This window comes from Delphinapterus leucas, chromosome 9 (assembly GCF_059928025.1).
Source record: "Delphinapterus leucas isolate spDelLeu-1000000601 "Yukka" chromosome 9, BTC_Dleu_Yukka2, whole genome shotgun sequence".
Classification (NCBI taxonomy): Eukaryota; Metazoa; Chordata; class Mammalia; order Artiodactyla; family Monodontidae; genus Delphinapterus; species Delphinapterus leucas.
The window spans coordinates 28,435,775-28,457,074 of NC_143137.1; the positions used below are offsets into that span (position 1 = coordinate 28,435,775).

Below are 21,300 nucleotides of genomic sequence, written 5' to 3' on the forward strand. Positions count from 1 at the left end.
TGTATATGAGTTACCTAAATGATAGGACAAAAATGTGCTAATAGACAATTAGAAAAAAAGAACTAAGATTAATATTTTAAAATTCACTTTGAGAATAAAACACTAGAATTTTGGTATTACAAATTAAGCATTATATATATTTTATTGTTCTCAATCATGAAAACGTAGTCCCTAAGAGACAGACACCAATGACACATGTTTCCAGTCTCAGTTTTTTATTAACTCCCTATGTGACCTAGATCAAGCAATCTAGTATCTTTGGGACTCAGTTTATGCATTCATAAATTGCAGATACTAATACCTGCCTTATCTATATTATTTTGACGAGCATGTCTTGTAAATTATTCTACATTCTAGAAGTAGGTAATAAAATGATAAGCTTCAGAATTAGTCTATATGCATTTGATAAAGAGGCATATTCAATTATTGGATAAGACAGACTACATACGATTTTTTTACAGATATGTTTTAAAAATAGGCAAGAATTTCCCCCTAATCCTGTATGATCTTATTTACTTCATTAATTATGTTACTTGCTGCTGTTAGATGTTATATTTGTACTGTTTTCCTCATCAGTGGGAGAACATACTCAAATTAAATAAATCTAATTAGTGCATTGAAGAGAAATTGCTAAGTTTTAGTCAATAATTTAAGGTTTGGCATTTTACAGTATATATAGTCTTTCCATAACAGCATAATCTAGCAAGAACACACAGATGATGTCACTACCTAAAAAGACAGAAAAATGGATGGATTCCTGATGTTTTATTTCTAAATAAATCTAATAAAAATTAAAAAAACACAAGGACTATATTTGAAGCCAGATAACAATTCATATACAGGGCAACACTAATGAAATATGGTGATTCATGAATTCCTTACTCATTTTCACATAACAGAATGTAAATGTTTAAACTGGAACGAAATGTTAAACAGGTAGCAAGTCAGAATGTAGAAAAACTTCTCTATCAAAATGTACAAACTTTTAACTGCTGCTGCACTGAAGGAAAAGTAGATAACTAATTCAAGGGATGGAAATAACAAAGAGGAAAACTATACTAACGAGATTGTTGTCTATGTTCTGGATTTGACATACCTACTTTTATGCAATAAGAGTGCAAGATTTACTTTAGCCTATCTTTTGACTTACTGTTGAGATTTAAATATTTTCATTGTTGATTTAAAAAATGCCTTAAAATGTAATAAAAGCAGATTATAAAACTCTTATGATCAATGCAATGAAATTATCTAGTATTTCATATTCTTAATGGTTTTGAATTTCCCCTTTTCTCCCCCATTGGCATCTAAAGCAAACATCTGTATTTTATATGCTGCAAGCAATCTGCTCGAAGAAACATCTGGCTGATAAATTAATTTGCATAAAATACATTAACAAATGAAATGCATTTCTACAGAAAATGTTCTAGTGTTGTACATCTTGTCATACAATACCTATACATACTATGCATATTAATGGCCGTTATTTAATTTCTTAGAAAGGTGTATAACAGCAAGTATAAAGTAGAATGTATTTTGTTAGTTCACACTGCCCTCTTTAGGCAACATTAAGGTAATCAAACAAAGGCAATTTTTAAAAATTAAAATCTTAAAAAAAAATCTTACCATTAACTCTCAAAACTTAGCAATAGGACTTTTTTTAAAGCCCCCAAGCTGATGTGGATGTGCAATTATCTAACTCCTTTCCATTGGGTGGCTCAGAGAGAGGTGATACATGTATCATATTATTATCAGTTTATAATTCGTTTTAAAATTCAATAGAATTAGTTGACAACTTATTTTAGAATATGAGTAAACCTTAAAATTAAAATCATCTAAAACACACTCCAATCTATCATTTAAAAAGCAGTGTACTGAAAATGTATTATGCACACAATAATTGCTCTCACATGTAATAGGTATCTTGCAGAATACAAAAAAATTGACAATAAATAAAATCACCTTATCTATTTTGGAGAGTGTTAACTTAAGGATCGAAACACATTGAGTATGCATTTGAAATAATGAGTAAAATCATATTTTAAAAACTGTAAATTGATTTGTGAATATCTTGATTTTAAAAAATGATGGCCATTTTACCAAACTTCTCTTCCCACGATTTTTCTATTTTTTGAGGCAAAAGGCCACCACACCTCAATCTATCCCTTGGATCCATAACTAACCTGCCTCTGAAATGTTGAATACTTCTGAGTGCCTGCTAGTAACAGTCGGTGTTGAGGGCTGTGGGGATCCAGGAGTTATTTCTGAGTCACCTGCTTCCAGGACCCCATCACCATCTTTTTCATTAATATCTGGAAAACTGAAATCTGTGGAAGTCTCGTTATCATTAAGGCTATCTGAGGTGGCTTGCCCTGATCCGCTCTCTTCATCACTTGTAGGAACTGCCCAAGCTTTAGATTCTGGGCTGAAAGGAAGCAGGGCATTACCAGTCTGAATGTCATTTTCCTGTTTTCCATCACTGCGCTTCTGGGGTGGCACATTTGTTGGTGGTGATTTATCAGGACTTCTGTCCACATCAGTCTGACTGTCTGATATTACGCCTGTGACTTTATTTCCTTCTTCAGAATTCTCAGATAGTGAGTACGAGACTGGGTTATTCAGATCCACAAGACTGTTTTCCTGGGTGTCTGAATCATTCATTACCTTTTCCTGTGATTCTCTATAGGAGGAGCACGACATACACTCATTTAGGGATAAGCCATCTCTACCTCTGCCACCATAACCATCATCATCGTAATCATCGGTATCACCATCGTCACCACCACCCACTAAATCAGCATCAGATCTGGCACTTTGAGTCAGCTCGGAAGTTGTTCTAGAAGGAAACAGCAACTTGGTTGTGGTTACAGAACCATCTTTGTTGGGAGAAATAACCGAAATGGAAACATACACGTTTCCGAAAGGGACAGAATGATCAGCAGTTACAACTGTATCAGAAACAACTGTTGGAATACCAGCCAATACCTCATCAGACATAGAACCCTTGGCAGAGGTGAAGACTTCATCAGAGTAAACAAGCTTATTTATAAGCGTATCTGGTGGTGCATCAACTGATAAAACAGGAGTAGCAAATGCATGCCTTCCTTCTCGGGGGGTGGCCTGGTTAAGCTCCAAATTGTCAGTTTGGAACGACTCATCATTACTGTACAATGAAGGTACCGCTTGCTGGGAACTTTCGCTTTTAAGCAAAACTGGTTCAAAATATTTCTCACTTGCGTAAGAAATGGTTAAACCTTGAAGTGAAGCAGCGTGCATATTAGAAGTAGGCGATACATCAGAGACTGGTACAGATGTAGCGTGCAGCGTGTTTTCCCTTGAAGTGGAATTTGATGCCATGAGATGCAATATTGTAGAACTAATGTGATCAACCTTGGGGGTTTCAACCAATATTGGATCACTAGGCACAGCTGGAAGAGCAGTTTTAAGCAACGTGTCAACATCAGAAGCCTGAAAGGAAGGTTGCAGCAATACTTCAGTATTAAAAGAAGCTGAGGGCTCATGAAATAAGAGCTGAGTTGAAGGAGATAACATTTCACTAGAAGCAGGGTCAGAGGATGCTGGCTCTGAGCTTGCACTAAGCACAGGTTTAAGCGAAGTATCACCAAATGCTTGAGATACAGCGTGTGAAGACTGAACTGGAAAGTTATTTTCTGGAACTTGACTAATCTCATGATCAAAAACCTTAGTAGCAGTAAAAGCAAGAAGCCCTGGGAGGATGCCCTTTGTGCTAGAAGTGCAAACAGGGGATTCTTGTAAAGATGCATTCAATTTATTTACATTATCATACAGGTCGGGCATGACTGTGCTTTCAGAAGGGTAAATCAGCTCACTGAAAGAAGAAATGTGTGGTTCCGTCTCATTTCCATTTATTATGTCACTTTTAGAAAGCAGCTTGTTATCATCCCCAAACATAGATGCTGGATATGTAAATTCAGCTACAGAAACAGGTGAAGACACGTTAAGGGCTGTCAGACCATCTGTGTCAGATAAAAGAAATTCACTATCAGAGGAGGCTCCAGACCACTCCCCATCACCAGAGAGGCCATGAGTAGGCTGTGGCAACGGTGCGCTTGGGGTTACTAAGGGAGACTCAGGCATTGGTACGTGGTTAGGGCTGCTAAGTAAGGAACCCTGAATAGACTCACGCACAGGTACTGCAGAACTGTAAGGAGCACTGAAGAGGTATTGGGAGCCCTCATCATTAGTTAAGGCATAAGAAGGTTCAGGCCCTGAAGAACGTGCATGCATCATAACATCACTGCTGGACGGTTCAGCTTGAGAATACATAAGCGTTTTATAAAGCACACCAGGTTCACTACCACCGAATTCCAAGGTCTCTGAGGCAGCATGAGTAGCGGTCTGATGTGACACCACATCAGAATATGGAGCAAGGCTGGGCTCTAATAGCAAATCACCCCCAGCCACTGGCAGAGAAGCATGCAGGGACACCTTATCACTCTCAAGAGCTGAAGTAACTTGTGGAAGGATTTGAGAAACATGGTGAAACAATTCACTACTGAAGGAAGCAGAGGAAAATGGAAGCAAAGGCGCATCATCATAGGAAGACAGGATGGATTCAAATGACACACCGACACCGGGAAATACAGGCGTAGCATGCAAGGCCAAGTCACTACTTGAAGCAGCAGGGGTAGTGTTGAGAATCTGATTGTCAAGCAACAAAGGGGTGACTAGAGGAAAGACTTCACTACTGTAGGAAGGTTGGAGAGGTGTCTCACCATTGTATACTGGTTGAGTTGTCTGCGGGTGTGCCAGGTTGATGGTGGGGACCGAATCGGGTTGTCCAGAGGATGGAGTAAAAGCATGAGGTGTTACCTCAGTTGGGAAGTACGCAAAGGTAGAATAATGTGGCATTTCCATATCTGTGACCAAGGGACCCTGTGACACCAGTGGGCCTGGAGGAGAGGACTCAGCTGTCTTCTGAGATTCATCAATATCCATCTCGGTGTAATTAGTCTGGAGAAAGCTCTCTCTACCTGATCCAACGTCGGGCAGTGTTGTCACATCTGTAGTACTAGGAAACCACACATTTCCATCAACGGAAGGATCCTTTAGAGATTCTTCCGAACCTGAGGAGGCTGAATATTCTGAAGCATTTCTCGTAGATTCTGGTATAAGGACATCGTATGTGACTGCCTCTGGGATTTCTGAAGAAAACACATACCCATGGGATATGCTCTCAGAAACGAACGGCACAGCGGAAGTTGCAGGACTGGAGCCTGAAGAATCATCGGCTTCCGTACTGAGCTTGAAATTGGTCAATAAACTCTCTTCCCCACTGATATCAGTAGATACCTCTTGAGATTCCATTACAGAAACTGTATTTGAATATTCCACAGTCCCAGACAAGTTCATCTGTGGAAATCTGAGAACAGTTTTAGAGCCATCACTTAAAGAGGCTGAAGTGCCTGCCAGAGTGAGAGATGGTAGCTGGGTCACAGTCTGTGAAGTCAAAGGAACATCTTTTTCTGGGTCTAATTCAGTGACTGGTTGGGAAGTGGAATCTAAGGATGTGTTGGGAATATCACCCTTTCCAGAGAATTCGCTTCCTCCTGCTGGGGACCGGTTAGTCTTGGCCTCGTTGTATTTCGTTCCTACTTGGTTGTAGTTTGTTGTGGTAGGAATCTGGGGTTCCTTTCTCCTGATCTGGTTTGTGGTACCGTCTCTACCAGGATTCACAACAGTGTCTTCTTCAGTGTTCTTTCCCTCTTCTTCCTCCTTTGAAAAACAAATAAGATTTAATGGGACATAAGGAAATAAGAGAAAAATGAAATCTTAATAATATCTTATACTGCATTATGCTGTGAATCTTCACTTGCGGGATTTTGGGAACGTCACATAAAGCACCACCCCGTAGAAGCCATGACTATCCTATAACCATTATTATCCACCCTTGAGGGAGAGTAACTAAACTTAATGAAAACACCTTATTTATGGCCACTTTATTTTATTTTATTTGATGAAAGGAAGTAAATTAATAAATACCACAACTTTGAAAAGAAGACACATTGTAGTGGTATTTACTTACTGAGAGTGTTATGTAACACAGTATTTATTTTCTTGTGTTTATATTTCTCTGTTCAGTTCATCTGGCAACAAGCTAAATAGCAATTAGCTTCTTGTGCTGTGAAATGGCAATGAAACAACTTACTTCAAAGACAAAAGTAGCTGTATATTCAGAATATTTCATTGTATATATTAAGGATAAATCACAATTTTTAAGCCATCATAAGAGGAAGGTTTAGGACTGGAAGAGGTTTTTGGTTTTGTTTATTATTTTGTTTTAAATACTTTTCCCTGAGAATTTCATCTTAGACGGAGGCAGACATTTTAAAGACAACTTGTCAAAATATGGTTCTAGTACTGGTCATTAAATTTCGTGTCTCCTTTAGAAACACTATTCAGGTGACCCAGTCTTTCATGGACACTTAATCACTATAATGGCCCAGGAGTTATCTGGCTAGAGGTCAACCAAAACCCAGGCTTTCTTTTTTTCTTTAAACTGTGCATTTTATAAAACATCTAATCATATGTTTAGAAAACTAAATTGCCAAACGTATCAAGATATGATATTTTTTGTCCACATGGGACATGATTCTGTAAGTTTGTTAGCACTGCCATCTATTAGACCTCTTAAGGCCACGTACCTTAAAAAAAGAAAAAAGCTACCGAGTACAAATTAGTCAGTGAGAACGTGACCAATATTAGTAGAAAGAATCTGAATCTTTAACCACGTGTGCTCATGAGCTTTTGTCTCATACACACGGAAAGTGGCCCTGTATGAAACACAAGCTTTCAAGCTTAACGTCTGCATCATTATCCAGAGCTTAATTATTTAGTTGGTTTTAAGTATTTTTTAAAATTTTAAGGCACATGTGACAACCCTGAGAAGTGAGTCGTTAAAAATGGATATTCTCTTAGATTCCCCAGATACATTTCCTCACCAGTGGTATTTCTTGATAAAATTTTGCATTGTGTTTGATGCCTTGTTCGCAAGGACAACCAGGAGATTTTATCAAATAATTTCCTGAATAAATATTCCTCTAATCTTCAAGCCCAGAAACTTCATGGAAAAGGAAATAAGAATAGTTTGTCTTGACTCACTGTTGGTGAAAGATACTCTTCTTTCCTTAGAAGTTCTCACAAACACTTGTTTTATAATCTGATCCAGAGTTTCTCTGAGGATCAATGTTCAACTTAGCAATATGGAGTTTCTGAACTCTTCCTCATTTTTGCAAATCTGCATATTTGCCTAGTTTTCTGGTATCACTCCACACTCTTACCCTTTATCAAGACTTTCAAACTTTTTTTCTGCTCTATTCAAATCTCCATTTCCTTCTCTTCTCATTCTCAGCAGATGGCTTTCCTAGTTATAGAGAAAGTAGAAGCCACTAGACAAAAACACACCTCTTCCTAATGTTAAAACATCAAAAACCGGGACCAACAAAATCCACCCCTGCCCCTCTCATCCTGTTGTAACTGAAGAGATGTTCCCCTTCCTTTCTATTTCCTACATTTGCGTTCTAATCCATTCTCTATCATCTTCTCGGGAACTGAATACAACTATTTCCCTCTATTTTGTATTTTAAATTTTTTGCTTTCTTGAATGGATCATTCTCATCAGCTTAAACTCAGATCTCTCCTATTTAAAAGGAACATAAAGGAAAATCTCTAATTCAACGTCTAGTATTCATTTTACCTCTCCCCTTCTCTTCACAGTAAAGTTCCCAAAACACATGTCATCTATCTTCTCTATATGATCTGACAATTTCTATCAAATCCCACAGTAACACTGCTTCTCTTCCTCTTTTCTTAGATTCCCACACAAACCTCCTTTATCATCCTCCTATCACAAGCTACGTAGATGTCTATAAACTTGTTCTTAAAACATAATGCCACTCACCTTTTCTTCTATTCGATCTTTTGGAAAAAAAACTATACACACATTAAACACACATATCCCTTTCACTGCTTTCTTTTCTAGCAGATTTTAGACTGTGAGGTTCAGATACCTCTTAGAATCTGATGAAAGTGATGGACCTTTCATTAATCCCACCCAACTAAGTCTTGTACATCTCTATGAGGTCATATTATCTCATGTCAACATTTCAAGAAGAATATATGATTCATGTTCTAAGATTACTTTATACATATCTGAAACCACAAATATTTTAATGGACACTGTTTCCTATAACTTCTTATGGAGTTATTGTGAATCTCTCTTTCACTATGGTTTGGACTACTTATATTATAAAGGATCACACCTGTTATCCTTCACAACTTCTATTAAAATTTTTTTATTGCAAAGCCTTGATTGTGCTGGAGATAGTTTGTCTTTCAAAGTAATGCATTCCTATTGGAAGAGAATTTGAGGAACATCTCCCAAACTATTCATTTCCATATTCAAGCTTAGAACCATCACTGATAGATTCCAGATGTTTGCCAACCTCTATCATTCATTCCTGCATGAATCGATGAAAGTGAATAGTGTTATGAACTGTGTTTGTGTCCCCCTAAATTCACATGTTGAAACTCTACACCCCAAAAGTGATGGTCTTAGGAGGTGGGGCCTTTGGGACGTCATTAGTATTAGATGAGGTCATAAGGTGGAACCCTCATGAATGGGATTAGTGCCCTTATATTAAGAGTCATGAAAGATTGCTTCTTCTGCTCTGCTCTCCACCATGTGAAGACACAACAAGAAGTCTGTAGTCAACAATCCAGAAGGGGCTCTCATCAGAACCCGGCAGCGTTGGTGCCCTGATCTCAGACTCCCAGGTTCCAGGGATGTTTGCTGTTTATAAGCCACTTAATTCATGGTATTTTGTTATAGCAGCCCAAACTGGCTAAGACAAAAACCAATGATTTGTAAAGATAATTTCTTTTTCTTTCCTTTGACTTGATTCTGGTAATCATTTCTAGGTATATTCATATCCACATGCATGTGCACACATGCGTGCATGCAAACACACACAGACACACAGAGATATCTTTAGCTGAGTTCTGTGAACTCTTGATGAAATGCGGACTGGTCATTTTGGTAAAATAGTCCTTTGTAAGAGAGAATTGCCATAAGATAAATAAATTATTGAGGTAATTATATCTGTGAAAACACAACCTAATTGCTATTTATTACTAGATAGTGGAATTAGTTTTCACAAGTTACCAGCTCATACACACATATGTACTTATGGACAAATTCATACTATCATTAACAACAGAATCTGGCTTTAACATATAGTCTCAGTTATAATGAATAGCACACTTGGGCTTAGGATGAAATTTTGAATATAAGACACAAACAGTCATTTTCTCTCTATTTCAAAAATTAAGACAATGTTAAAATTTATAAATATCCTTAGATGCCCATTTACTTAAAGGACCTTGTGCTAGCAACTGACATTTATAACATGAGTAGTCCAAACAAAATTTATAGATATCCTTAAGTGCCCATTTACTTAAAGGACCTTGTGCTAACAACAGACATTTATAATACAAGTAGTCCAAACAAAAATAATCAAATTAAATGGGCAAAAGAATATATACAATTTATACTTTGACTCATATTTATTATCAATCTGTCAACCATTGGTTAAGTTAGTTAAAAATAAGCTGTACTAATATTAAGGATTGCTTAAATATTATTTTAGTCTTTTAGAAACATTTGAACATGAAAAAATTTCAATTTGTGGCTATAGTTCATAGCTATCATTATTTTTAAAGTTCACTGTTTTTCTAATTATCAACAAACCTTTTCTATCTCTTTTTAAAAATTATACCAATTAAAGTGTCTTCCAACTTCTTCATAAAAAAATCATGTATATTAATTACATGTCTATCTACAAAGCTCAGCAACTAATCCCACAAACAATGAATAATGCAACATGAACTTTTTATTAATGCAACATCTGAAACCTAACCGGTAATCCAAACCAGACTTCTTAATTTTAAAGCACTTGAATAAAAAGTAGCTACGATACCTTAATTATTTCTTCAGTTCCAATTAATTCAGGAAAGAGGTCAAGTTCTACAAAATTAAAAACAAAATTATTAACAGTTTTATTCAACGATTTCAGCCTTATGGGTCAACCGTTGGATGAAAGAGGGAAAAGGGAAAAGAAAGACTGTTAGTTTGGAAAATACAGAATTGCCCCCCAAAAATTTCGAATTTCAGTTTTCAAGACTACTGAATGTTACATAACACAACACTACATAAACGTACAGTAAACTGCACTCAAAACCTTCATCTCTATCCTCCACTCCAACTCCCTTCCCTATTCTCACCCTAACTGTGATTGAAGCTCAGAAGGCAGAAGGGGACAGTGAGGCTGATATTACTGGGGGTAAAGAAACCCAAGTAATTTTTCATCAGTGTAGACTTACTTTCATTATTAGCATGGCTGATAAAAGCATAGTTGGGAAAATGCCAGGGGAGAATTGACGGATTTATTTTCTTATTCAACTACTTATTCCTCAAGGTCCACTTCTGACTGAAGCTCAAGTAGGTCTTTTTATTCTTCAGATTTGGGCTCATATGTATTTGTACACAGGGTACTGCACCAGATAAAAGGAAGAATGTTTTCCAGCAGGTCCAGCCTGGATTGGCAGCAGGAAGGACTGACCAGGGTTAGCCCCACACCTTCTTCCCAGGGATACTCAACTAATGCCATCTATGCGAGGAATATAATGACCAGGATCATTTAAGTCTGATTTTCCCAACTGGCTAGAACCAGCGTATTTCTAGTCCCTGGCTATCTCAATCCTAAAACAAGACCCGTCAGTAAACGTTAGGAAAGATAAGGAGCTGGTTCCCTCTCTCCAACAAGGAATGTAGCCCCACTGCCAAATTACTGAGGAGCTCGAGGACCACTTTTCCTCACTCTTCATCCAAGCTGCATCAGGAAGATGGGAGACAGGGTAACTGTGAGGGCTTGAGCATTATTACAAAGATGCCCTTCTTATGCCTATTATTTTAGAGAATCTCATTCCATCTCCGAAGTTTATGCTCTTCACTATCCTACAGCTGCTTATATTCTATTTTTTATGCCTCTATAGATCCTCAAAGGAAATGCATAGTCTATAGAATTTTCAAAGGCATAACTGAACTAACATTAAATATTTATCACATCCAGGCCTGTTTTACAATATAAACTTTCTTGAGTTCATTTTTATGATAAAATTTCTAGGTGTTAAGAAATGTAAAACTATAAAATATAGTTATGTGCCCGAATTCTATTTAGACGAGAACTCAAGTAAAACATAGAAGTAAGCCCAGGCCCCATGAAGATTTAGATAAAATTAATACTCTTGACTATTTAATTATTTTAAAGTTACTTACCCTGAATAATTTTCGATGCTATAAAAATGAAAATATTCATGGGAAACAATCATAGTCTTAAATCTTAACTCTCAATTATTATTTTTTTCTTGTTAAAAGAAGGAATTTGAAAACTTTCATTTGGATCATTAGTGTTCTCCTTTTTCTATTTTTGTCTCTGTGAAACCCTTTCCCACCCTGTTTTTCATGCTCTTTAGTCTTTATATTTTTAAATTAAAGTGATTTCAATAGTCTGAAACTGTGTCTCTATAACCTCCAAGGAAACCAATATATGTGAATTTTAAAATGGGTGGCAACTAAACTGTGAGAGAGAAATAAAAAAACCTTGAATGTGATTTTTTAAAAACAATTAGAGAAGTTCATGCATGTAAAAATCTCCCATTTCAGCATGTAAAACAATACATAATTTTATGTATCCTTATGTATCCTTTTCATGTACTTTTAAAGTACTTTAACATTAATAAGGGCAAATCCTCATCAAATGCCTGTTAAGTGACATATACATTATACAGAGTTTTCTCTGTTAAGAGGCTACCGAAAAACATCTCGGTGAGAGTCCATTCTCTTCAACGTTCTTACAGAAGTGTTTTTAAAAACTGGTCTAACTTCACCTAACTTTATACTTTTAATGAGCAAAGATAATTCTCTTATTGATTGTCAGGGTTGGGGTGGGGTGTATATAATTATTACATTGAGGACTGATTTTCTTTTCTTTCAGTACTCTCTGTGTGTATTGCATTCGATTAATTTTTATCGTTTGACCAGAGCATAACTTAACTGTATAGATTATGTTTCCTATTAAGTTAAAATACATAATTCTACTCAATCGTATCCTCTAACGAGTATCAGGATCAGTGAGTTCTCCTATAACTGGCTTTGCTGTTTACGGCAATAAGAAGCAAGAAGTTTCCTTTGGGCCCCTTCAGGCCCTAGGGGCAGAACTTATGGGTCCAAGCAGCGCTTTGATCCTTCTTTATTTCATGGCACACTCATGGGTGAACATGGCACCCAAGTATGGGTGCCTTCGTGTTGGTACGTAAAAACCCACTTTGAAGGATCTTCATTTTGGTTTCCTACTAGATTCAGATCATTTGAATTGACCGAAATTCTGGGGTTGCCCAGGAACACGTTAATAGCCCTGCCCAAAATAATCTAGAAGTGTTTTGCTGAGCCTCTTCAGAACAATTTTGAAATAAAATAATTTTGAAAGGTTGTTTCTATCTCCCTGGAGAATCCGAGCCATAATCCTGGGTCTGAGAGCTCATAGCACTCAAGGTCTAGCGCTGCTGATTGGCACAAGGTCTCAGAATGGGTACACTTTGGCCTGCTGTTTTCTTGCAAATAATAACTAATGTTTTAGTGGCCACTGGTCTGACTCAGGCACATATATTAAACAGATAAAAAATTATACTGGTTTACAGAATCTTCTCACTTCATCAAAACAGACTCCATGAAGGATACAAAAAGTCCAATAGTGAAGATTGTCAATATATTTTTTTGACTGAACACTTAAAATTCACATTTATGTGATAATAGAACAAAACCTATTGGTTCGTTCTGGTTTTGTTTTGAGGCACATGCAATGTTAGATTTTCTAAAAGAGCATGTTAGTCACACATTAACATCCCATAACACAAAAAAGCAACACTGATGTAGGTTGGCAAGCAAGGCTTATTTAATTGTTTGAAGGTTTTAAGCCAAGTTTCACAGTGCAAAAAGGCAAAAGCAATGTAAACTGCAATCTCTTTGAAGTGTGATTTTTAAATATCATTATATAATAACTCCTGTAGTGTAGTATGGTACAGGCTGAATAAGGACAATATATAGTGATTTAACAAAGACAATTGTTATACAAATGAAAAGCACACAATACAGGAAAATGTGTTGATCTAATTCACCATGCATTTAACACATATAATTATCAAGGCCCTAAAACATGTACTTAAATAATGTCCTCTATAACTATTTCATAATTAGATCTGCATTATAGAAACGAGCATTATTTTAGTTACAACCAAATAAAAAAGAAAAAATTCTAAAAAAGTTTTAAAAAAGAATATCCATTTTGTTTAACCTTAAAAAGGTTTCCTTGACAAATTTAAATTGTTTCTGGACATGAGTTTATGCATTTATCTTAAAATAGCGATTTATAATAAATTTAATGGACACTAATTTATGGTGATACTGTTGTACACAACAACAAATGTAATTAAAATGCACAAGTGATAAATTAATCAAATTAGCCAAAGTTAAATGCACAATTTGGAAGATTGAGTTTTCCTTCACAGATATTGATTAGAATATTTAAAATCTGTGACTGAAGGAATGAGGGCAAGTATAAGTGATCTCCTTCATTCCTTTTAAACAAAAGCAACAAACAGTACAGTATTTAGGAAACAGCTTACCCAAAATAATAGAATAATTCAATAGGGTACATTACAATGTTACTAAGGTAATGAAACAACATGATTAACAGGATGAAATGGTACTAGTAAAAACCATGAAATAAGCAGCAAACTCAAAAGCCACTTACATCTATATTAGCCACATAAATCATAAATTTACAAATCTTGTAGGTACTACCACACTAAACCACAGGATAGTACTGCTGTCAAGACTTTTACTGTGATATATTTACCAAAGAAACAATCTTTAAGGTAATGTAATTTCAATAATGAACTGAAAATATATGGGCTGAAATGCCATTGTAGTCTTCACAATCAGAAAGAATGAGTTCTAAGAAAGAACTAATATTTTCTTTATAAAAATAGGAAGAGCCCAAACTTTGGGTAAATTGGTTTTTGACAAAGGACTTTTTGGTAGAAATAGCTAAGGAATAAACTAAGTTTTTAACCCTTGGCTTTTAAGAGTAATATCATAGTAAAATATCAAATCAAATACCATCTTTTACCAAAACATGTACAAAATGCTCTAAGGGACTGGGATATCCATGGAGATTAAATGATGTGTCCAAGCTAGCACCTCATTAGTTCAATGGTGTCCCGATCCTTTGAACAAATAGAAATTAAGTTATAATATGTATTATTTTGTACAAATGGTGTAAGTGCTACAAATGATACAAGTACGTTATACTTTGTGCCAGTATAGACTCAGTCTAAAAGGATCACTCAGAAATCACTTCTGTAGAAAATAGACATTTGATCTGTTTTTCCATATGCAATAAGCTTCTCTCTCAAAAATAAAAAACAAAAAAATTCAGAAAGTCTAAACTTTTAGCATAGTGGCTAGAGTAAGAAAGTGTGCAACATAAATAGCTAGAATTATTTTTTGTAAACTCCTGGGAAATTTTTTTATGTTCAGAAATTAGAGTGGTATAATCAAACCAAGATAGTAAAGTTAAGTGAATGCATTCAATATATTAGAGGAGATTTTTATATACCACATTTAAACAATTCACATATGATATTGGCCAACATGGTCAATGGTGCACTGCTACTGATGTCATTTTGGGCATGGATCAATATGGGGAACTTTGGTGAAGGATGACATTCAATGGAGGGGCATGATATGGTACAGTGAAACCACGGTCAGTTAATTTGATACTCACCTTTCAATAAGACTTAGAGCTCACATTCCATTTAAAAAAACCCTGCTTTTGAAAAATAATGCTAAATAAAAGCAATAGGAAAGATGGTTATACCCAGGACATGAGGCAGATTATAAGAAATATTATTAAATAATGATTTTGCCATCATGAAAGTAGTAATATTCATTAGCCATCAATGCTCTAACTTGGGAAATATCTTGGCAAGTTTTGTAGCCTGTGGTTTGGAAGGATCCATAATCTAACATCTAACGCTCTGACATATATTCTTTAACTTAAAGGTTCAACTAATGAGAACAACTATGATGAGGTAACCAATGAATGAGCTTGTAATAGATTATAGCCCTGCTATGGCATATAGACCACAAAGGCAAATCAACAGACATCAGTTTTCCTTCCATATGTAAAAGTAAAATACGCTACAATTAATATCACTTGTAACCATCGCCATTAAAAACTTGTGAAAATTTCAGTGAGTAGCCTCATGATAGGGATGAGCAAAGAATATTTACATTTGTGTATGTATGTATGTTTGCATATATTTATGAACATGCATGTGCATGATGTGTATGTGTGTATATATATATATACGCATACACACATATGTACATATATAATTCCATTCTATCACTTTAAAAATGCTTATACTAACAAAAGGAAGGCTTTAATTTAGTTATGTAAATTTGTAAATTGTCAAATTACGACAGTCAGCACTTCATTCAATTATTGCATATGCCTTGAGATCAAAGATTTTCCTGTAATACTTAGAGAAGATGCATGCAAATGAAATACAATTAGAAACAATTTTTTTGTTTGCTTTTATGGAATAATACTGGCAAATCTAAGAGGAAAGCTCCCCCTCCCCCACCAAATTATAAAAAGTGGATTAAAATATCTAAGATAGACTTTTGAGATGCTTTGTATAGATATTTCAAAGTACCTCACATGATCCTTGAATCACATATATACTTACTACAAAATGCTTTGGGGGCTGAAAGAGGAAATAAACACAAATGAAACCAACTCTTTATTTTGCAAAATCAAAGACTTTATATTTACTTAGCTATTTTCATTTGGTGGCCAGTACAGACATTACCACAGGTTTTGCTGTTCTTATTTTTACAAATAGAAAACTTCAATATTAAGAATAAATTTACTTATTGTGCTGTACCATATCTGCTGAATGAAAAATGAGTTCCATGCTTTACAAAATTACCTGATGATCCAGACTATAAAGGAAATCATTTTGCCTTTTGGCCAGAAGAATATAAAGTCAGAGAGAAAGCACCAATGCATTCATAAATTAAACTAGCCTCGTTTACTTAGATAAGGCATATCAGGGGGTCACTTACCAGGGTCATTGGAAGGCATGTCCACAATCAGCTGGTCGCTGTATTTTCCATATAAGCCATTAGTGCATATGGCTACTATTTGAAGAACATAACTCATATTGGGTAGTAAATTATTAAGAATAGCACCCTAAAAGAAAGGTGGCAGTAATTGTACAAATGTATTATTCTCATAGGAGTACTAACATGCTAGACATTGGTGCTTAGAAAAGATTTTCTCATTTGTCAATAGAAAAATTTATATTTTATTAGCCTGAGAAAAAATTCTATGCAATGTTTTTAAGTTGAACTTGTGGTATTTGTGAGTTAGGGAGATACTGGAAAAGTACACTTTTTTTTTCTTTTACAAATCAGATCTAGTATTAGAAAATTTCCTATTTTAAATATTTATTTAAAAATTCTATGTAAATAGAATTATCTTCTTCACATCATTATGAAGTGAAAAATAGTATATTCTCATAAATTCCACAACTTTCTCAATTCATAGTATTTTAAATATTTATTTAAAATGTCTATATAAATAGAATTATTATCTTCTTCACATCATTATGAAGTGAAAAATAGTATATTCTCATAAATTCCACAACTTTCTCAATTCATAGTCTTTGTTCTAGACATCTGAATTAAAAAGTTGTTACAAATCTCATTATTTTGTTTATATGATATTCAACACCAGCTTTTGTTTAAATGCAGGTTCCTAGGGCTTGAGTGACACCCCAGTGAGTGTCTGTATTCAGAGTTCAATGTCTTGGACCTATACTGGGGGCTTTCTTGAGGGGTTTTCTCAGCTATACCCCAACACCTCCCTTCCAGGGCAAAGTTTAATACTGAGATGTTCAGGTCACAGAAGGAATCTGTACTTTATTTTCTTTAATTCTTGTGCATGGGTGGGGAGCAAGAGGACGTGGATCCTTTCCTAAGGATTACCTGCCTCATGTCCCCAAAGTTCTATCTCAATTCAGTGTTGTGGCCTCTCCCGCTGCGGAGCACAGGCTCCGGATGCGCAGGCCCAGCGGCCATGGCTCATGGACCCAGCCGCTCCGCGGCATGTGAGATCCTCCCGGACCGGGGCACGAACCCGTGTCCCCTGCATCGGCAGGCGGACTCTCAACCACTGCGCCACCAGGGAAGCCCTGTTACTTGGAAATTTGATGCAAAGAAAAGGGCTTTCAAGACCCCTACTCTATTTCCCTTGTGCTGATTCAGTATGATGGGGAAACAACATACGAGGGTATCAGAGCACTGACATTCCAGGCCCAATTCTTTCCCCAACGGGGAGAGCATAAAGTATTTAACTGTTCTTTGAGTCCTTTTCTTTGTAAAGAAAGGCTGCACTAGATGATCTCCAGTTCTAAGTCTTCCATAAGTGTCTACTCTACAATGTTGCTGTTGGCAAAGCTGTGGTCTCCATGTAATTCAAAACATTAGTAAGAACCTAGTGTCAACCACTGTAAGTTCTGACATAGTTAAATATAGCTTCTGTGTCCCCTTCACCCCACTAGAGAGCTTCATACAAAGTCTAAAGTCATGAAAGGCATCAATATACAATCATTTTAAGTTCTTACCCTAAAAATTAAACTACAATACACGAAACAATTGATTTTATAGTTACCAAGTCTTGATAGCCATCTGTCAAAAACTCATGCTTGGTTTGGTCTTCTCCCTCTAACTGCTGGTACAGAACTGCAAACTTCTCAATCATGGTATCATAAACTACTCGAGGTCTCTCCCATGTAACAAGAAGGCTGGTATAATTCTCTGGGTCAGCTTGAACATTTTCTGGTTCTGAACTACAAACTTCAGAGAAAAAAAAAGTACAGTTATCGATACAACTGTCACCCTCTAGGATTTCAACAAGTGAAACATATTCTGTGAACATTTTTGTTGTATTTTAATAAAGGGTAAAAAGTTACACTTTCCCACTGTGGCACTTTTGTTCATGCCATTTCCTGTATCTGAGATACTTCTTCCTTCCTTCTGTGAATGAAAAATATTGCCCGCCATATCAGTGAACAAAGGACGTTGCAGCCGTCAAGCCATCACATTACAGCTGCCCCAACAGTGCCCCCTGAGGAAACTCAGAATGACAGTGTACAGGAAGCTGACCCCAGATAGCTGAGGTGCATATCAAAGGAATGATTTCAGTGAGCCCAGACTCGTGCATCCTCCGATACGTAGAAAAATGCTAAATTCCTTAACTTGAGATATCTGGTTTTCTTTAATTAACAGTAGGTAATCTTTTGATGTTCTGACTACCTGGTCTTTGTTGCAAAAACTCCTGTATATCCTGGCTTCCCCTTTGCCTCTTCAGAGCAGTCCCTCAGAGTGATCTGAGAGTCCTGTCTCCCGGGCTTGAAGTGCTTAGAACGTCTGCCGAATAAAACATAACGCTCAACTTTTAGGTTGTGCATTTTTTTTTCAGTCGACACCTCCTATCTCTATCTGTTGACGTCTGATCTTCCCACTCAGGAAATGTCTTGATCAAGCGCAACCTTCTCTGTCATGCACGCTTTGATCTCTGCTGAAGTGATCTCTGTCATTTTCAATTGTCTGTTTTGTTTTACCACTATTATTTCATTGCATAATTGCCTGTTCTATTATATATATTTTTTCCGAATGGGTCTTAACTCCTTTAGTAGATTATAAACATAAGAACCAGAGCTTCATATTTCTGTATTGCCCAGAACACTGTCTTGAATATATCTGGCATACTGATTCATTTTCAAAAATAAAGGAACAAAGGATATCTTCAAGTTTATGGTGTCTTTATTACACTTGTTGGGTACCTGACAAATATGCTTAGCTCAGGATGAGGAGAATTTCAATGATAAAAGATGGTCTATTATCAGACGTTTTATTGTTTGAAAATCCTTAAACTAATTAAAAATTCCCTATGACAGAAAACCAGAGAAGAACAACTAAAACTATTATTTCAATATTTTTCAGACCTGCTGACAAAAATCCCACTTTGGCATCATAAATAGATTAAGCAATTAATTTCAGGGAATTAGAAGATGTGTTTGTCTTAGCTGAAGAAATATACTGAAACTCATTCAGGGACTTCTTAAAATGAATTGAAACCCATGCTGGGAATCATGCCAAAAATGTAGTCCCATCAGAAAGAAAACTCTGATACTTTCTGAAATACATTCATAATGTGATCATTTGGACTAACTGTGAGGATAAAAATTACAAAATTCATGATACTCTGCTAACAAGGCAAAGTAATGAATATAATCTCTTCATAGGCCAGATAGATTTGCAAAAGAGAGGGAGAGAAAGGTCTCTAAGGCCAAAGATTATGCTCGTAGAGCATATTGTGCTCGCATACAGAATCCAGGCTTTGCTTTAAAGGAATACCAGAAGTTACAAACCACTAGACGAGACCACGCAGTTTACTTAAGCCAACCAATCATCACTACTACCAAAACTATTTCCAGGACCCAACGAAAACATGCAAGCAGCAGCATCAGAATATGACCAAAAAGCCTTTTTGTCTCTATCAGTCTGTAGTTTTTCTCGTGAACATGGGAGGGCACCCAAAACTAACAATTGACCTTATAAATTGAAACAAATTTTATTACAGTACTTAATAATAGATATTTTGGCATATGTATGCTGTGCTAGCAATGGTATATGAATGATTCAGAGAAACATAAATATATATAAACATAAACATAAATATATATACACATATACTCTTTAAATCAATATATGAATAACTTTGTATGAGTTAGAGACAGAAGTTTTCACTGTTAAAACTATATATTATTTTTTGTTTATCGAGGATGTAGGGTGGGGTGTTCCTTTGGGAACAAGAAGACAATTCTTCCGTTATCAAAAACCACGAATTCAGAATAAGAAAATGTATTCTAATTCAGGTCTAGGCTCCATCATCGTTACTCTATCTAGTGACAATTCTATTAGCGTCCGCCAGATGGCAGAAGACCACCAAAGCATCTCAGAAGTAAGCTGCTAACAAACTATACAGGTGGAGGAACAGGACTGCCTCAGCCTAGATTCTGATGAATCCCAATTCTGTTTTTAAAAGACGGAAAGTGATTCTGGACAATATCATTTGCAGATTTTGTTCAAAAATCACTCCCACTTTGTACAGAGTGAGAATGATTTAAAGTGAACTATCTCTTCCTCAAAGATGAAACCATCTTAAAATGCATTAGAGTTTTATGCATGTACACAAAACATAAAACTCTGAGAAACTGAGAAAAATGTAAAATTATTAGCTGCAAAATACCCAAAGGACTACTTCCTAAATAATGCAGGCAATTTTGGTCAGACGTCTATGTTTATCTTGCCTTAATAGTAGAAATCAGTGGGTACTTCATCAGCATTAATATAAAGTAGGACTCTGAAAAGAAATTCACATTTCCTTGCCACCAGGTTTTCATTCCTTTGTTTTCTTCTTTACACTTCTGTAAAAGCTTATTAGTAATTTGTTTAAGAGTTTAAGTTTACATTGTAATTAGAAATTTGTTTTTTAAACACTCCTTTTGCTTATTGATAATCATAGCTTAGTAATATGTTATAAAACTGCCGCTGAATCTTATCTTTAGATGCTGAAATACAGAATTTTATGGAAAAAAGATATATACTTTAGAATGTATTCAAGAGAAAGACCAGTACTTCCGTATATAGTCTATAATCTTGCCAAAGGGTTGCCCTTCTATAAGGTAGGACAGGATCTTTTATTATTTTTATTTTTTGCGGTACGCGGAGCTCTCACTGCCGTGGCCTCTCCCATTGCGGAGCACAGGCTCTGGACGCGCAGGCTCAGCGGCCATGGCTCACGGGCCCAGCCACTCCGCGGCATGTGGGATCTTCCCGGACCGGGGCATGAACCCGTGTCCCCTGCATCGGCAGGCAGACCCTCAACCACTGCGCCACCAGGGAAGCCCGGGACGGGATCTTTTAAATAACAATCTAGTTAATTTTATATACACTACTTGGTGTTCAGACATAAAGCTGCGTAATGACTATGGAATAAGTTATTA

General features: G+C 36.1%; 1 protein-coding gene across 2 annotated transcripts in view; it reads right to left on the reverse strand.

Annotated features, from left to right (window-relative positions):
• Window positions 1-21,300, reverse strand: part of PTPRZ1 (protein tyrosine phosphatase receptor type Z1) — a 163,483-nt gene that overhangs the window by 35,858 nt on the left and 106,325 nt on the right. Inside the window, exons 9-13 of one of the 2 annotated variants that reach the window (XM_089917460.1) lie at window positions 17,901-18,085; window positions 16,292-16,418; window positions 10,017-10,063; window positions 4,755-5,754; window positions 2,181-3,995 (exon numbers count right to left, since the gene is read on the reverse strand). In XM_089917460.1, the coding sequence (XP_089773586.1) occupies window positions 2,181-3,995; window positions 4,755-5,754; window positions 10,017-10,063; window positions 16,292-16,418; window positions 17,901-18,085 (3,174 nt within the window). Of the gene's footprint in view, window positions 1-2,180; window positions 5,755-10,016; window positions 10,064-16,291; window positions 16,419-17,900; window positions 18,086-21,300 lie in introns of both variants that reach the window. The other variant, XM_022582351.2, reaches the window with a different exon arrangement.